This window comes from Oryx dammah, unplaced genomic scaffold, assembly GCF_014754425.2.
Source record: "Oryx dammah isolate SB20612 unplaced genomic scaffold, SCBI_Odam_1.1 HiC_scaffold_29, whole genome shotgun sequence".
Classification (NCBI taxonomy): Eukaryota; Metazoa; Chordata; class Mammalia; order Artiodactyla; family Bovidae; genus Oryx; species Oryx dammah.
In genome coordinates, this window is record NW_024070213.1 from 54,982,891 (window position 1) to 55,002,025 (window position 19,135).

The window sequence follows — 19,135 nt, forward strand, 5'->3', positions numbered from 1 at the left end:
CATTTTGTAATTTCTCTTCCCTGGCTCTGATATCAGTCATTTCTCAATGGATCTCGGTCTTAGTGAAAACACATTTAGAAGCCAAGCATGAGCTTTGCTTACTACTATTGGGACCTCATTTTCCCAGGGCCTCTCAACAGACAGTCAAGTAATATATGTATATAAATACATACATGCTTGTGTGCATGCTGAGTTGCTTCAGTCCTGTCTGAACTCTTTGCAACCCTATGGACTGTAGCCAGCCAGGCTCCTCTGTCTATGAGATTCTCCAGACAAGAATACTGGAGTGGGTAGCCATGCACTCCTCCAGGGATCTTCCAGGCTCAACGATAGCACCCACAGCTCCTGTGGCTCCTGCTCTGTAGGCAGATTCTTTTTTGCTGAGCCACCAGGAAAGCCCTCAATACATACATAAACAAATATATATTTTTGTCAATATCAATATATTTCCCTTGATCTCTATCTATCTTGAAAATATTGATATTTCCGATTACAAGCCAACTTCATGAGGCTCACTCTACTTTTCTCCCTCTTCATGTTTCTAGCTCCCTCCTTTAACAGTGAGAGATCTGATCCCATTATCCCTACTGTAGTTGCTTATGTGATCACCCCTCTGTAAGTAAGCTGTATCCCATATCTACTGCCACTTCCTCCTCACTCAGGCATCTTTCTCGTCTAATCTGAGATTGGACTCCCCATGCCAATTTATCTGTGTAAACACCCTTCTTACCCTCCTGCAACTCTGACACCTTAGAGATGGACTTCTCCACATGTGGACACCCTCCTTTCACTGATGAGGCTTTGACATTTTATGCCAGGCAGTGCTATACATGAACACTCTCCTCTTCTGCTGGCCATGAACACCATCCTCACCCTGTATGGGTTCTGACACCCCTTGCTAAGTTGCCCCTCTGCAGGGATACCCTCCTTTGCTAGTTTTCCAACTCCTTCTCCCAGGCAAACCCCTCCCTACCCCACATAGATTTCCTCCTCACTCCACACAGGCTCTGATTCTCCATACTGGGCCATTCCCCTATGTGTACACCCCCTTCACAATGCTTGGGTTCCAATATACCATGTTGAGTTGCCCCAAAACCGGGACACCACCATTACTTTGCCTGGGCTCTGATACCCAACTCCAAGCCACCTCTCTAGTGAACATAAGATGCCATCTCACTCTTCTCCATCAAATGACTTAAGTTATTAACTGCTCATGGAGGGAAAGGGTAAGAAGGAAGAAAATGACCAGCCATCTCATGTCTGAGCTCCACTACTTAGAATTTAGGGGTTTTTTTTGAGAACTTTGATTATTTTCTTGATTTCTTCTAAATGATTTTGAGTTTCAGTTTATAGTTTTCAAAATATTTGGGCAGCATTTTTTGTTTTTGTTTTTTTTTAGCTTTCATTATCTGTTAAACATCCATTTTCTTTTCCATTTCTTGAAATGTCTTTAAATAGGGTTCTATCAAAATCATTTGTGTTTCCTATCTTTAATGAGAAGAATGTCCTGGACTATTCAGAGGAGGTTTCTCTGTGAGAGCAGGCATGAATCTCGGTAGATTTCCCCACTTCCTGGCTCAAAGACTTTCACCCTTGTTATCATGAAGTATTAAGGAATATGAGTACCTCCTGCATGACTGAGAAAGCCTTCCTGCTGTTACTCACTCACATCTGTCTCTCAGTCATGTCCAACTCTTTGCGACTCAATGGACTGCATCATGCCAGTCCTCCCTGTCCATCACCAACTCCCAGGGCTTGTTCAAACTCATGTCCATCAAGTCAGTAATACAATCCAACCATCTCATTCTCTGTCATCCCCTTCTCCTCCTGCCCTCAATCTTTCCCAGCATCAGGATCTTTACCAATGAGTCAGTTCTTCTCATCAGGTGGCCAAAGGAATGGAGCTTCAGCATCAGTCCTTCCAGTGAATATTCAGGACTGATTTCCTTTAGGATAGACTGGTTGGATCTCCTTGCAGTTCAAGGGACTCTCAAGAGTCTTCTCCAACACCACAGTTCAAAAGCATCAATTCTTTGGTGCTCAGCTTTCTTTTTGCTCCAACTCTCACACCCATACATGATTACTGGAAAAACCATAGCTGTGACTATACGAACCTTTGTCAGTAAAGTCTCTGCTTTTTAATACGCTATCTAGATTTGTCATAGCTTTTCTTCCAAGGAGCAAGTGTCTTTTAATTTCATGGCTGCAGTGATTTTGGAGCCAAAGAAAATAAAGTCTGTCACTGTGTCCATTGTTTCCTATCTATTTGCCATGAAGTGATAAAACCAGATGCCATGATCTTCATTTTTTGAATGTTGAATTTTAAGCCAGCTTTTTAACTCTCCTCTTTCAATTTCATCAAGAGGCTCTTCAGTTCCTCTTTGCTTTTAGCCCTAAGATTGGTATCATCTGCATATCTGAGGTTATTGATATTTCTCCCTGCAATCTTGATTCCAGCTGGGCTTCATCCAGTCTGGCATTTTGTGTGATATACTCTGCATATAAGTTAAATGAGCAAGGTGACCATATACAGCCTTGATGTATTCCTTCCCCAATTTGGAACCAGTTGTTCTATGTCTGGTTCTAACTGTTGCTTAATCACCTGCATACAGATTTCTCAGGGGGCAGGTAAGGTGGCCTGGTATTCCAATCTCTTGAAGAATTTTCCACAGTTTGTTGTAATCCACACAGTCAAAGGCTTTGGTGTAGTCAGTGAAGCAGAAGTAGATATTTTTCTGGAATTCTCTTGCTTTCTCTGTGATCCAACAGGTGTTGATAATTTGATCCCTGCTTCCTCTGCCTTTTCTAAATCAAGCTTGAACATCTGGAAGTTCTCAGTTCACATACTGTTGAAGCCCAGCGTGGAGAATTTTGAGCATTACTTCACTAGTATGTGAGATGAGTGCAATTGTGCGGTAGTGTGAACTATCTTTGGTAGTGTGTGAACACTGGCATTGACTTTCTTTGGAATTGGAATGAAAACTGACCTTTTCCTGTCCTGTGGTCAGTGCTGAGTTTTCCAAGTTTGCTGGCATATAGAGTGCAGCACTTTCACAGCATCATCTTTCAGGATTTGAAATAGCTCAGCTGGAATTTCATCACTTCCATTAGCTTTGTTCATAGTGATGCTTCCTAAGGCCCACTTGGCTTCACACTCCAGGATATCTGTCTCTAGGTGAGTGATCACACCATCATGGTTATCTGAGTCATTAAGATCTTTTCTATATAGTTCTTCTGTGTATTCTTGCCATTTCTTAATATCTTCTGCTTCTGTTAGGTCCATACATTTTCTGTCCTTTATTGAGCCCATCTTTGCATGATATGTTTCCTTGGTATCTCTAACTTTCTTGAAGAGATCTCTAGTCTTTCCCATTCTATTGTTTTCCTCTATTTCTTTGCATTGATCACTGAGGAAGACTTTCTTATCTCTCCTTTTATTCTTTGGAATTCTGCATTCAGATGGATATATCTTTTCTTTTTTCCTTTGCCTATCTCTTCTCTTCTTTTCTCAGCTATTTGTAAGGCCTCTTCAGAAAACCATTTTGCCTTTTTGCATTTCTTCTTGGGCATGCTTTTGATCACTGCCTCCTGTACAAGGTCATGAAACTCCTTCCATAGTTCTTGAGGCACTCTGTCTACCAGATCTAATCCCTTGAAGCTATTTGTCACTTCCACTGTATAATCGAAAGGGATTTGATTTAGTTCATACCTGAATGATTTAGTGGTTTTCCATACTTTCTTCAAGTTAAACCTGAATTTTACTATAAGGAATTCATGATCTGAGTCACAGTCAGCTCCTGGTCTTGTTTTTCCTGACTGTATAGAAGTTCTCCAACTTTGGCTGCAAAGAATACAATCAATCTGATTTCAATATTGACCATCTGGTGATGTCCATGTGTAGAGTCATCTCTTGTGTTGTTGGAAGAGGGTGTTTGCTGTGACCAATGCATTCTCTTGGCAAAACTCTTTTAGCCTTTGCCCTGCTTCATTTTGTACTCCAAGGCCAAACTTGCTTGTTACTCCAGGCATCTCTTGACTTCCTACTTTTGCATTCTAGTTCCCTGTAATGAAAAGGATGTCCTTTTCCTACTGTTATCTCATTTTTTTCCAGAGTTACATACTCTTTGCCTTACAAAGTAATGTTCTCATATTTGAACACTATATTTTGCTATTATTACATTCAAAAGGTCCTTCCTCTGGATCTCAGTCTTCCATACCATTCCCTCCTTCTCATTACATGAAATATCTTTCTTCTTGAGATTGCTGGTGTTTTTACCCTGTTCAATTTGGATTCTGCTTCTGAAATTTTTTCTTCAGAGAAGTCTTAGTTTACTGAAGTGAAAGTGAAGTCGCTCAGTTGTGTCCGACTCCTTGCAACCCCATGGACTGTAGCCTACCAGGCTCCTCTGTCTATGGGATTTTCCAGGCAAGAGTACTGGAGTGGGTTGCCATTTCCTTCTCTAGGAGATCTTCCCAACCCAGGGATTGATCCCGGGTCTCCCGCATTTTAGGCAAATGCTTTACCATCTGAGCCACCAGGGAAGTCCCTAGTTTACTAAAAACATGTATTTATTGCATATTTCTGAGATTCTCAAGGGTATATGCTACTTCTAATTGTCCTTTTGCAGGATTTTTTCAAGTTCTGCAGATTATTCTCAGATTCTATTGCTCAGCATCCTGCTTAGTACTAGGCCTTCTCCTTTTGGAAATCAGAATCTGATGGCAATTTCTGGGTCCTTTGGCTTGTAGGCTCCATCAATTCCCTTTTCTCTTCACCTCTACCAGTTCTGCATCCTGTTGCTATCTCATGATTTGTGCTATGTTCACCCACTTTCCAGGGCCATGGGGATTCCTTGATACCCACTTTATTGAAGATATCACCTGTCATTGTTTTATGTTTGGTTGGTTGTCAGTTTTTCTTTCTTTCTTTTCTTTTTTTTTACTATCACTTTATTCTTTCACTATCATATGCATTGTTTTTATGAAGGGACTTGGAGAGATTAATTACTTAAAATACTACATTATTGTCATGTCCTTGCCATCAGAAATACCAGGTGATCTTTTAAAAATGTAAACCAAATCATATCAGCTCTACCCCTCCCTTCATTTTAGACTTCATCTCCAATCATTCTACTCACCTGTGATGGTTAATTTTATGTGTCATCTTGAATGGTCCATGGAGTGCCCAGATATTTGGTCAAACATTATTCTAGGTAGTTCTATGAGGGTGTTTTGAGTGAGTTTAAACTTTAAATTGGTAGGCTGAATAAAGCTGATTGCCCTCACTAATGAATGGGCCTCACCCCATCAGTTGAAGGCTTGAATAGAACCAAAAGACTAATGTCCACTCTAAATGGAAGAATTCTTCCTGCCCAATAGTCTTTTTTCCTATCTTTGTACTCAAACTTGAACATCATCTTTTCCTCAGTCTCAAGCCTCCCAACCTTTGGATTAGTGCTACACAATCAGTTCTCCTGGTTCTCAGGCCACTGGACTTGGATTTTCATGTTTCCTTCTCTCTGTCTGCAGTAATAATTCCTATCTCATCACTTTGCTTTATTTTTTTCATAGAACTTACCATCATCAGAAATTATACTATTTTTGATTTGCCTACAGTTGCCTCCTTCACTGAAATGTAAGCATATGGTGGACAGAGGCATTTTATATATATTGTAAAATGAATTCAGAATTTTTACTAATATCAACATCAGCACTAGAATCCCTGAGACATTTTCATTTCAAAGAGGAATGCAGTAACCCAATAAACAACAGTTATAATCTGTAATAAAAGAAGAAATTACTTGTTTTACATAATTTATTTTCATTTTAACATGAAATTTATGGTTATTCCGGTATTTATATAAGTGATATATATCAGCAACAAAGATTGGTAAAAAAGAATGTTGAACTCCTTACTATTGGGTACTTACTCTAACATTTCTTTGAAATGCTAATGATTCTTTGAATAACTATCAGATTGGAATTCACACATATTTAGTTCTGTACCTTGGCATGAAATATCCACTTGTCAAAAGAGAAGTGTGAAATTAAATGGGACATGTTACAAATATGCTTTGCCTCAGTTTCATCTACAGTAATAGCAAGAAAATATGAAAATTCTTTTCAAAGTATATTTTTTAAATATATAACCATGCCAAAATAATAATCATTACTGAGTGTCTAATATAATAAATTACTACTACCTTTGTAAAAATGAAACTCTCTAGATTAAAAATTATTGTTGTAATAATAAAAACATATATTTAATGTATTCCATGCCATAGGCATTATTCTAACTCCCTTACTTTTATTTTTCATTCATCTTTACAACACTATTAGTTATGTTATACACTCTTACTATCATCATTTCCAGACGTGAAAATACAAACTATGCCAAAACTTATTTTGAAGAATATATTAATTCTTATTTAAAATGGATATAGACTAAAACAATCTATTGTCATGTGGTAAGCCAACTCAAACTTTGTGGCTTAAATCAATGGCCATTTATTTAGTTCATGATTTTGTTAACATGCTTTCTTCTGATCTGGGCCAACTCAGATGAGCTTGCCTAATGCAGCTGCTGGCAGATTGGCCTGGAGTTGGTTGATCCTGGTCAACTCACTCACATGTTTGGAAGTTGACTGGCTTTCAGCTGAAGTGACAGCGTGGCTGGTGTATTAACTATGCCTTTTCATTTTGGAGGGTTTTTGTTTTTGTTTTTGTCTGATGCCTTAATCTTGGGACCTTGCTGATCCTGGAGGCACTGTTCTTCCCTGAGCTAGGTAATTCTTAAGTTCAGTTCAGTCGCTAGTCGTGTCTGACTCTTTGCAACCGCATGAATTGCAGCACGCCAGGATTCCCTGTCCATCACCAACTCCCAGAGTTCACTCAAACTCACATCCATCGAGTCAGTGATGCCACCCAGCCATCTCATCCTCTGTCGTCCACTTCTCCTCCTGCCCCCAATCCCTCCCAGCATCAGAGTCTTTTCCAATGAGTCAACTCTTCACATGAGGTGGTCAAAGTATTGGAGTTGGAGCTTCATTATCATTCATTCCAAGGAACACCCAGGACTGATCTCCTTTAGAATGGACTGGTTGGATCTCCTTGCAGTCCAAGGGACTCTCAAGAGTCTTCTCCAACACAACAGTTCAAAAGCATCAATTCTTCAGTGCTCACCCTTCTTCACAGTCCAACTCTCACATCCATACATGACTACTGGAAAAAACATAGCCTTGACTAGATGGACATTTGTTGGCAAAGTAATGTCTCTGCTTTTTAATATGCTATCTAGGTTGGTCATAACTTTCCTTCCAAGGAGTAAGTGTCTTTTAATTTCATGGCTGCAATCACCATCTGCAGTGATTTTGGAGTCCCCCAAAATAAAGTCTGCCACTGTTTCCACTGTTTCCCCATCTATTTCCCATGAAGTGATGGGACCGGATGCCATGATCTTCGTTTTCTGAATGTTGAGGTTCAAGCCAACTTTTTCACTCTCCTCTTTCATTTTCATCAGAGGCTTTTTAGTTCCTCTTCACTTTCTGCCATAAGGGTGGTGTCATCTGCATATCTGAGGTTATTGATATTTCTCCTTGATTCCAGCTTGTGCTTCTTCCACCCCAGCGTTTCTCATGATGTACTCTGCATAGAAGTTAAACAAGCAGGGTGACAATATACAGCCTTGACGTACTTCTTTTCCTATTTGGAACCAGTCTGTTGTTCCATGTCCAGTTCTAACTGTTCCTGACCTGCATATAGATTTCTCAAGAGTCAGGTCAAGTGGTTTGGTATTCCCATCTCTTTCAGAATTTTCCAGAGTTTACTGTGATCCACACAGTCAAAGGCTTTGGCATAGTCAATAAAGCAGAATTAGATGTGTTTTTGGAACTCTCTTGCTTTTTCCATGATCCAGTGGATGTTGGCAATTTGATCTCTGGTTCCTCTGCCTTTTCTAAAACCAGCTTGAACATCTGGAAGTTCAAGAAGAAATTCTCCAAGCTTGGCTTGGAGAATTTTGAGCATTACCTTACTAGCATGTGAGATAAATGCAATTGTGTGGTAGTTTGAGCATTCTTTGGCATTGCCTTTCTTTGATTGGAATGCAAACTGACCTTTTCCAGTCCTGTGGCCACTGCTGAGTTTTCCAAATTTGCTGGCATATTGAGTGCAGCACTTTCACAGCATCATGAAATAGCTCCACTGGAATTCCATCACCTCCACTAGCTTTGTTCGTAGTGATGCTTTCTAAGGCCCACTTAACTTCACATTCCAGGATGTCCGGCTCTAGGTGAGTGATCACACCATCGTGATTATCTTGGTCATGAAGATCTTTTTTGTACAGTTCTTCTATGTATTCTTGCCACCTCTTCTTAATATCTTCTGCTTCTGTTAGGTCCATACCATTTCTGTCCTTTATTGAGCCTATCTTTGCATGAAAAGTTCCCTTGGTATCTCTAATTTTCTTAAAGAGGTCTCTAGTCTTTCCCATTCTGTTGTTTTCCTCTATTTCTTTGCATTGATCACTGAGGAAGGCTTTCTTATCTCTTCTTGCTATTCTTTGGAACTCTGCATTCAGATGCTTATATCTTTCCTTTTCTCCTTTGCTTTTTGCTTCTCTTCTTTTACAGCTATTTGTAACGCCTCCCCAGACAGCCATTTTGCTTTTTGCATATCTTTTCCATGGGAATGGTCTTGATCCCTGTCTCCTATAAAATGTCATGAACCTCAGTCCCTAGTTCATCAGGCACTCTATCTGTCAGATCTAGTCCCTTAAATCTATTTCTCACTTCCACAATCACAAGGTATTTTATTTAGGTCATAGCTGAATGGTCTAGTGGTTTTCCTTACTTTCTTCAATTTAAGTCTGAATTTGGCAATAAGGAGTTCATGATCTGAGCCATAGTCAGCTCCCAGTTTTGTTTTTGCTGACTGTATAGAGCTTCTCCATCTTTGGCTGCAAAGAATATAATCAGTTTGATTTCGGTGTTGACCATCTGGTGATGGCCATGTGTAGAGTCTTCTCTTGTGTTGTTGGAAGAGGGTGTTTGCTATGACCAGTGCATTTTCTTGGCAAAACTCTACTAGCCTTTGCCCTGCTTCATTCCGTATATCAAGGCCAAATTTGCCTGTTCTTAAAGATAGTAAACAACTCATCAGAAGACATACCTTTCATATGCAAACCTACCAATCCAAAGCCATACTTCAACCACTTTCTTTTTCAGGTTCTCATTCTGGGCCACTACCCACGTGCCCCAATCACAACAAAACCATGTACAAGATAACTAGGGACAGTCTGTATGGCCCAGAGCCTCTTGAAAAGATTTGAACTAACCAATACTAAACCTGTTTGCCTTGTTTTGTCCATTACTTCCAATAGAAACCACAACAAGGCTCTTGTCCACCTTGTCATTCTGCCTCCTAATACTGGTGTTTTCTATGCCCCTTTCACCACCACCCCACACCCCAAAATTATGACATACTCTCTCCTCTTGGTATCTATGACTATAACCATCTCTCTTTTCAGTGGCAATTGTCTTCTGATCTGGTAGGCTTATTATACTTGGGGGGGGTGGGAGGGGACCTGTAATTTCAAACATCTGGGTAATATATTATTTTATCATCCAGCAGACTAGCCAGAGCTTGATCACATAGAGGCAAGATTCCAAGAGCAGCAAGAGAAGAAGCCCCAGTGCACAAGTACTTTTCAAATCTCTCTTATATCATGCTTTCCGTTGTTCAGCTCACTTCAGTTCAGTCGCTAAGTCATGTCCAACTCTTTGCAACCCCATGGACTGCAGCACGCCAGGCCTCCCTGTCCAACACCAACTCCTGGAGTTTACTCTAACTCATGTCCATTGAGTTGGTGATGCCATTCAAACATGTCATCCTCTGTCATCCCCTTCTCCACCTGCCCTCAATCTTTCCCAGCATCAGAGTCTTTTCTAATGAGTCAGCTCTTCGCATCAGGTGGCCAAAGTATTGGAGTTTCAGCTTCAGCATCAGTCCTTCCAGTGAATATTCAGGACTGATTTCCCCCAGGATGGACTTGTTGGATCTCCTTGCAGTCCAAGGGACTCTCAAGAGTCTTCTCCAACACCATGGTTAAAAAGTATCAATTCTTCAACACCCAACTTTCTTTATAGTCCAACTCTTACATCCATACATGACCACTGGAAAAACCATAGCTTTGACTAAAAGCACCTTTGTTGGTAAAGTAATGTCTCTGCTTTTTAATATGCTATGTAGATTGTTCATAACTTTTCTCCCATGGAGTAAGCATCTTTTAATTTCATGGCTACAGTCACCATCTGCAGTGATTTTGGAGCTTCCCCCCCGCCACAAAATATTCTGTCACTGTTTCCACTGTTTCCCCATCTATTTGCCATGAGGTGATGAGATCAGATGCCATGATCTTAGCTTTCTGAATGTTGAGTGTTAAGCCAACTTTTTCCCTCTCTTCTTTCACTTTCATCAAGAGGCTCTTTAGTTCTTCTTCGCTTTCTGCCATAAGGGTGGTGTCATCTGCATATCTGAGGTTATTGATATTTCTCCCGGCAGTCTTGATTCCAGCTTGTGCTTCCTCCAGCCCAGTGTTTCTCATGATGTACTCTGCATATAAGTTAAACAAGCAGGGTGACAATATACAGCCTTGACGCACTCCTTTCCTGATTTGGAACCAGTCTGTTGTTCCATGTCGAGTTCTAACTGTTGCTTCCTGACCTGTGTATAGGTTTCTCAAGAGGCAGGTCAGGTGGTCTGGTATTCCCATCTCTTTCAGAATTTTCCACAGTTTATTGTGATCCACACAGTCAAAGGCTTTGGCATAATCAATAAAGTACAAGTAGATGTTTTTCTGGAACTCTCTTGCTTTTTCTGTGATCCAGCAGATGTTGGCAATTTGATCTCTGGTTCCTCTGCCTTTTCTAAATCCACCTTGAACATCTGGAAGCTCACAGTTCACATACTGTTGAGGCCTGTCTTGGAGGATTTTGAGTATTACTTTGCTAGCATGTGAGGTGAGTGCAGTTGTGCCACTGACCAGGGCAAGGTACTTGGCCACACATAACCTCTAAAATCCTATGGGAGGAATGGATACAGGATGGGGTGTGGCTAAAGGCTAAAGGAGCCTGTGCACATGGAGGTTGTAACTGCATTCAATCAACTGAATAGATATCCCAGGAGGTTCCATATCAGCTTCTCCCTGTCTTTGATTTGAGAAATTCTTAGGGCTTGGCCACTGAAATAGGTAATATTTGCCTTTTCAGAACTCTTGGCAAGAATGTTATCAACTATCTTAATGGCAAGAACTATTCTTCAAAAGCCTAGGGTTATGAGCTAATAACCAAATTCTCTTTTACTGAGAGAAGGGACTGCTTGTGACTAGAGGACTTGGATATTATAAAGCACTTTGCAGATGTGATTATAGTTATTTTGATCAAATCACAGAAGGGATGGTAACCTAATATTAATATTCAAAGAAAAGTTTAAATAATGTTATGCTCCTAAATATCTCACTATAGTGAACATGATCAGAAACCTCTTGACTGTGATTTACAGTTTTGGGTTGTTTTTTTTTTCCCCCTTCAGTTCAGTTTAGTTAAGTTCAGTCACTCAGTTGTGTCTGACTCTTTGTGACCCCATGGACTACAGCATGCCAGGACTTTGTGTCCATCACCAACTCCCAGAGTTTACTCAAACTCATGTTCATTGAGTCAGTGATGCCATCCAGCCATCTCATCCTCTGTCGTCCCCTTCTTCTGCCTTCAATCTTTCCCAGCATCAGGGTCTTTTCTAATGAGTCAGTTCTTAGCATCAGGTGGCCAAAATATTGAAGTTTCTGCTTCAGCATCAGTCCTTCCAGTGAATATTCAGGACTGATTTCCCCCAGGATGGACTTGTTGGATCTCCTTGCAGTCCAAGGGACTCTCAAGAGTCTTCTCCAACACCACAGTTCAAAAGCATCAATTTTTCAGCACTCAGCTTTCTTTATAGTCCAACTCTCACATCCATACATGACTACTGGAAAAAATGTAGCTTTAACTAGATGGACCTTTGTTGGTAAAGTAATATCTCTGCTTTTTAATATGCTGTCTAGGTTGGTCATAACTTTTCTGCCAAGGGGCAAGTGTCTTTTAATCTCATGGCTGCAGTCACCATTTGCAGTGATTTTGGAGCCCCCAAAATTAAAGTCTGTCACTGTTCCCCCATCTAGTTGCCATGAAGCAATGACCAGATACCATGATCTTAGCTTTGTGAATGTTGTGTTTTAAGCCAACATTTTCACTCTCCTCTTTCACTTTCATCAAGAGGCCCTTTAGTTCTTCTTAGCTCTCTGCCATAAGGGTGGTGTCATCTACATATCTAAGGTTATTGATATTTTTCCTGGCAATTTTGATTCCAGCTTGTGCTTCATCCACCCAAAGTTTCTCATGATGTACTCTGCATATAAGTTAAACAAGCAGGTGACAATATACAGCCTTGAAGCACTCTGTTCGCTATTTCAATTTTTCCTCTGAAACTCAAACCCTTTAGCCTTCTTCAGCAACTTGCACAATAAAATTCTAAACTTCTTTATTTCAGAATTCTTCCTTCCTTCTGCATTATTTACCCATTACTGTCATCTCATACCAACCTACTTATGGTATAAAGCATTATAGGAGAGCCAAGTATCCCAGCAAGAAAAAGGAGACAATAAATTGGAACAGAACACCATATTTTACTTTCTCTTAATATTAGCTTACCTCCATGAAGCAGGAAAAAAAATCCTTTTCATCCATTTTTTCCAAATTCCAGAAATAGTCATCAACAGGAGAGACATATCACTTCCCACAAACAGCCTATTTGATTGTGCTTGAACCCTCGACTGTTCATTTATCTTAATAATAAATTTTCCAGGCCAATGGATATGAGTACCCGATGGGCCTTAGTTTGAATCTCAGCTTAACTACTTATTAGCTGGGCAAATTTAACAAAGTAAGTTGTCTATGTATTAATTTTGACTTCTAAAAAATGGATGTAGTAGGGCATATACTCTAGCCTTAGAGAGTTTAAGGCTGCTTTGCCTTACACTCCTGCACTCTTCTCCTCCAAGAAAAATCTCTGTTGCAAGAGGAGGGAAAAATTCATGTCCAGTACACTAGAAAGTTTTTATGAAAAGATAAAGTACTTGTGAGAGTACGGGGTGGTATAGATTGTTTCTCTTTCAGATCATTGTCTCATGGATCTCTCATCCTGACACTTCTTTCTTCTACTCAGCACTGTGTTAGGTCTAGGAAGGGGAACATGTTCATTTGGGACAGCTAAATAGGAACCTGAGTGAGGTCTGGAGAATATATAAAGCCAGGATCATACCTGCTTCTGTTAGCTCCAAGAGAGACAAAAGCATATGGAGCTGGGACCAAACTTCAATTAAGAAAGCTGATTTGTCTGTAGCATTCCTTGGGCAAATATCTATTGAGATTTATTGAGGTTGACAATATGTTTACATATTCTGACCAAATCTCTTTTGATTAGAAAAGCATGATTGTTATTAATCATTTCATAGAATTGTTATGATGATCACATAAAGGGATATAAATATTACCTCTAATTTAGTGAGTAGTAAATAGCACATGCCTAGTAAATGTTACTTGTTAACTTAAAAACTTTGGTGTTTTGGGTTTACAATAATAACTAACTTCTTTAAGTTGTGAATCAGCAAGTCAACTTTGAATTTGTTATATTTTATCTACCACATTGGCTATATTTTACTTTTTCGGAAGATTAGGCTTATCAGGTAATTTAACTTTTGATCATGGATAATATTTAGCTGAATCTTAATTAAAGTGACCAGTCAAAAAAGTAGACTGACTCCCTTCGCTAATTTCTTTGGCCAAGTTTTTACACACTATGTCTTTAAAAGACAAATTAGGTCATTAAAAAAAAGCATGGTGTATTTTAAATCTCAGGGCTTCCCAAGGGGTGCAGTCTAAAGAATCCACCTGCCAGTGTAGGAAACAAAGGAGACAAGGGTTTGATCCCTGGGTTGGAAAGATCCCCTGGAGGAGAAAATGGCAACCCACTCCAATATTCTTGCCTGGAAAATTCCATGGACAGGGGAGCCTGGCGGGCTACAGTCCATGGGGCCACAAAGAGTTGGACATGACTGAGCACACACACATATTTTAAATCTCAGAGAACATTTATGTTTCATCTTAGAAAAAATTAAAGTAATAAAAATTTTATTCTTTGGTTTCTTTTCTGGATTACATTTTCAAAGATCTGAAGAAATTAAAAAATAACTAATTCTGTTTCATAAAAGAAAGAAAAGGACAGCTTTGTGTTAGTAGTGCCACATCAGTTTCTTGTAAAAGTGTCTCACTTTTTAGTGATATTGCATTGTTTGCCTGTTAAGCATGGATAAATCCTTTTTGTCTAAATCATGTAATTTGTGTAGAAATAATCTTAATTTTATATTTGAAGTAACACCTTAGGATTGTTACCTTTAAATTATCCCGAATTATACTTCTTTTCAAGGTTTTGTTTTTTATTTTATTTGCTGGGAGAAGGGCAAAGGGATGTCATTATATATGATCTTGATTTACCTGCCTGATGTCCTAACTGTACAATGATTCATTTACTGCAAAGGTTTGAACATGGGTGTCCCATTTTAAGAAAACCTAATTTTGTTATCCAATATAAAATATACTCCCTGGGAACAAAGGAGAAGGGTGGGCAACTACTCAATTAATACCCAATTCATAACTTGGAAATACACCCTAAGGTATATCAGGAAGATCTGGTATACAAACACACACACACATTTATTTTACATGGCACTGTAGGGTCATGGGTATTTCATAAAGTGAAGATATCACTGTGTAACAATAAATCAACTGTTTGGACATTGCACAGGTTCAAAAGGGTGCTGCTATTGTCCTGGGACTTTCAGAGTCCTTTCCAAATGAGCATCAGACCTTTTTTTCTCTTTTGCAGATGATCTCTCTCAGCAGGAGGACATTGATGCCCCAAAAGAATATGATCCTGGGCAATTTGCAGGTCTCCTCCATGGATCCTCTCCAGCCTGTGAGTCCCCTGAAAATCCATTTCATCTCTATGGGAAAAGAGATGAACGTGAAGAAGGAAAAGATGAAGTCAGTTTGGCAAATAGTCCTTTGCCTTTCAAGCAAACTCCAATAGAAAATAAATCAGAACCTGTGGTAAAGAAAGTTAAACCCAAGGTGGTCAGTAGAACAATTTTTCACAAAAAAAGCAGCCAACTCGAAAACCATACCATTGTTGGCACAAGAACAGCTAGAAGTGGATCCCGGAATGGGGACCAGTGGATTGTGAACACTGGGGGATTTGTGGAGAGAGCCTGTACCCTGGGGAGAATAAGGTCATTACCAAAAGCCCTGATCGACATGCATTTATCCAAAAATGTCTCTAAATCGGATTCTGATCTCATTGCCTACCCTTCAAATGAGAAAACATCAAGAGTTAACTGGAGTGAATCTTCACCTGCTGATCACAGCTCTAAAGGGAATTCTGAAAGAACACCATCTTTCACTTCCGAATGGGAAGAAGTAAGATTTGTTCTTGTTATTCTTTACATAAAGCTTTAGCATCAAGTGAGTTTTGAGGAAGGGATTTTCAGCTTTTTAAGTCTTTCAGAAGGAAAAAAAAAATTAACACAAATAGATCCAAGTGGAAAGGAAAAGTTCTAGAGGTAATACATGATAATTTCACAGCGAGCATAGAAACAAACACAGTTCCACACATGAGGGATATCTGTTGTTTCCATAGAAATTGATATCAAGCAGAAGTAATAACTAGCTATGAGGTACAAGGAAAATGTTCACATTGTGCCCTACTAAGCATTGCAGCTGACAAATGGAGAAAAATCTTTGTATTTTTGTTTGCTTTATATCATTTTGTTAATTGCTAAACTCTGTTAGCTCATCTTCCTTCTTTAAAGTATCTTATAATTTCAGAAGAGCTTCTTATAATCTTCCTACGAAACAGAAAGGTCCTGGCCCTTCTCCAAGTACCATACAAAAAAACGCATTACTTAATATTTCCCTTTACAACTATTGGACATTAAAGAAAAATGTGTGCAGTCCAGTATGACCAATTTAAGCTCTACTTAAAGACAAAGTCTTCAATTTCTTGGAATTACTCAGGAAGTAAGTGCCCTTTTAAGGTTAATAATATATCATCCTTTCTCCATGAAGAGGACTGTATCATAAAGGAATGAAGTCTGTTGCTTTTTCTTGAAATTCTGCAAAGAATGGACCACACTCTTCCTCAGCATTTCATTCTAAAATGTAACATTTTGTCTCTCAAAAGATTGTGCCATAGAATTAGGTTTTGAAGCACAATAGGTCACTAGAGTATTCTGAGAAATAGAAATAGTCTGGTATTGACATTCTGAATTGAGCTGTTTGAGAAAATCACTTAATCTCTCTACATCTGTTTCAGGGTGAACAAAATGGGACATTTAAGTAATGCTCATTGTCATTTCTGAAACCTGCTGTCTCACTAAGGCTGCTAGGATGATGACCGGTTTAAAGCATAAATAGCTAAAGCTGAGACAGTCATATCTTCCTACGAATTCCATAGTAGTCATCTGATAGTTTACTCAGATCTATCCATTTCTTATTTTTATTAACTCTGCGAATAATATAACTTATCTCTTAGAATCAAGTTGTTGCCATTCCTAGATTCTTGTGATTATATGCTACAAATAAGCTTGTGGCTGGTCATACCATTTAATCAGAACTTGGTTCCAATGGCCACACTTCACTGGTCAAATGAGATGCATGCTCTCAGATCCAAGAGGAAGAATGACTGAGAGGGTAGACATTGTCACATGAACTTATCCTCAGCTCCTTCCCCTTCTGAGTTTAAAGAATTCACAATGTCTAACTTACTGACCCATGTAGGTCTAAACAAAGTTCATTTTAGGAAATACAAAGAAAAGGCAAGCTGATTTTGAAAGTTTAAGAAAAGGAAATAAAATTTGTATTTCTAAAAGCAATGCAAAAGATGTCTGTCTCCCTTTGAATCTTTCTCTGTTGGTCTCTTAATTGGAGTTTTGCAGTGGCAATAATATCAAGAATATATGCTTCTGGCAGTGGAAAGTCATTTTAAAATGCAGTGCTGTATGCTCAGTGAAATGAGTCAAACAGAGAAAGATAAATGCTATATGATATCACTTATATATGGAATCTAAAAAATACAACAAACTACTGAATATAGCAAAAATGAAGCCAACTCACAGGTACAGAGAACAAGCTAGTGTTACCAGTGGAGGCCAGAGGGACAATACAGAGGTGAGGAACTAAGAGGTACAAACTATTGGCTAAAAGATAGGGTCAAGGATGTGTTGTGCAACACAGGGAATACAGCCAATATTTTGTAATCACTGTAAAGGGAAATAGCCTTTAACATTTGTATAAAAAATAAAAATAAATAAAAATTTTAGAAAACAAAAGTGGAACACAAAGCAAATGTAATAATTCATTTTATATGTTTTTTGTTTCACACAGATTGACAAAATAATGAATTCCATAGATGCTGGAATTAACAGTGAACTTCAAGAAATTAATGGTGAGAACACAAGTAAGGAAATCTCTCCTTTATGTTGTAACGAATAAATGTACTCAGGGACTAGCTATAAAATGATAGGAGTCTATAGATAATTCATCTTTTACCATAATAATAATAGCTATTTCCCTCCATTCATGTCAAACAACCATGATCTCTAAACAACATCAACTATATAGATTTAGCAAACTGAGAGATTTTCTTCCCCATGTGCTATTTTACTATGCCAATTAACATTAAGGTAGAGCTAAGTATGGGCATACATGCATGCTAAGTTGCTTCAGTTGTGTCCAACTCTTTGTGACCCTATAGACTATAGCCCACCAGGCTCCTCTGTCCATGGGGATTCTCCAGGCAAGAGTAATGGAGTAAGTGATCATTTTTTTAAAAGACTAAATAATTTTCACTGAAACATATTTGTTTTAGTCTTTAAAAACTAAAAAAAAAAAAAAAAACCTACTAAAAATGTACCAAAATCATGTGACTTTGATTAATGACACAAACATGATATGATGACACATGTAGCTATCTCTTTCACACACAAATGCTGATAAATACTGAGGACTTTTCCAGTATCCAAAGAGCCAGCCTAGAAATGCATGTTGCCAGATAGTTCTTTCAGACATGATTAAAGAATAATTTCAAGAAAACTGTAGGGAATTTTTTTTTTTTTTGACTGATGTGAAGGTAAGAATGTGTTTTCTTATCCTAGTAAATTCTCTGTTACTGAGAATATTCAAGCAGAGACAACATCTCTGTTGGAAGACAGGTGACATTGAACAGTAATATTATAAAATCTTCCGATAGTACCATAGAATTGTGAAAATGTTACAAACATGATTATAATGAAAGTAAGAGTAAATGTTAGAAAAGCCACTCAGGCAAAATTGCCTTTGAAGGACATTTTAGTAGTCAACAAATCCAGTTTATTTTCACTTAATTCTCCTCTTTTCCCCTCTCAGATTGCCATCCTATCCTTTACTCATGTTTTTCTACAGTGATAATGAAAATGAAAGACTCAATCCCCAAAGCATCATTACTATTAACAAAGACTGGTTCTGTATGTGCCTTAATTTTCACTTCTTAATTACACACTAATTATGCACTAAGTAATTGACCATAACCTGTGTATTGCAATTGACCATCAAGCCATTTGTGAATTGCAGCTTTACTGGGCAGAAGGCTTTTCCCTGTCGAGACTAGCTAGAACTAGAGAAGTGATAAACAACCCTGTGAAGATGATATTCCATGTCTAATGTGTTGGGGTACTGAGTCTGGTCAGGAAATAACATGGTGAAATAAAAAGTCAGACAGACATGAATTCATATATCAGTCCTGCTATTTACCAGCTGCTTGATCTTAGGCAACTCACTCAGTTTCCTCATAAAATGAAGATATTAATATAGGATCATTGTAGAAACACGTTCAATGGCATGTGAGTAGAGTCTGACATATGTAGACATGTATTAAGTTTTAACTCTCCATTGCTCCATCATGAGGGAGATGTTGTGTTAGACACTATGGGCATATGAAGGAAAACACACAC

General features: G+C 38.7%; 1 protein-coding gene across 7 annotated transcripts in view; it reads left to right on the forward strand.

Moving 5' to 3' along the window:
• The window catches only part of ANKS1B (ankyrin repeat and sterile alpha motif domain containing 1B), a 1,164,007-nt gene that overhangs the window by 644,220 nt on the left and 500,652 nt on the right, over positions 1 to 19,135 (forward strand). For all 7 annotated transcript variants that reach the window (XM_040234922.1, XM_040234916.1, XM_040234918.1 and 4 more), the window contains exons 13-14: positions 14,977 to 15,566; positions 17,532 to 17,604. In XM_040234922.1, coding sequence (XP_040090856.1) covers positions 14,977 to 15,566; positions 17,532 to 17,604 — 663 coding nt within the window. The remainder of the gene's footprint in view (positions 1 to 14,976; positions 15,567 to 17,531; positions 17,605 to 19,135) is intronic.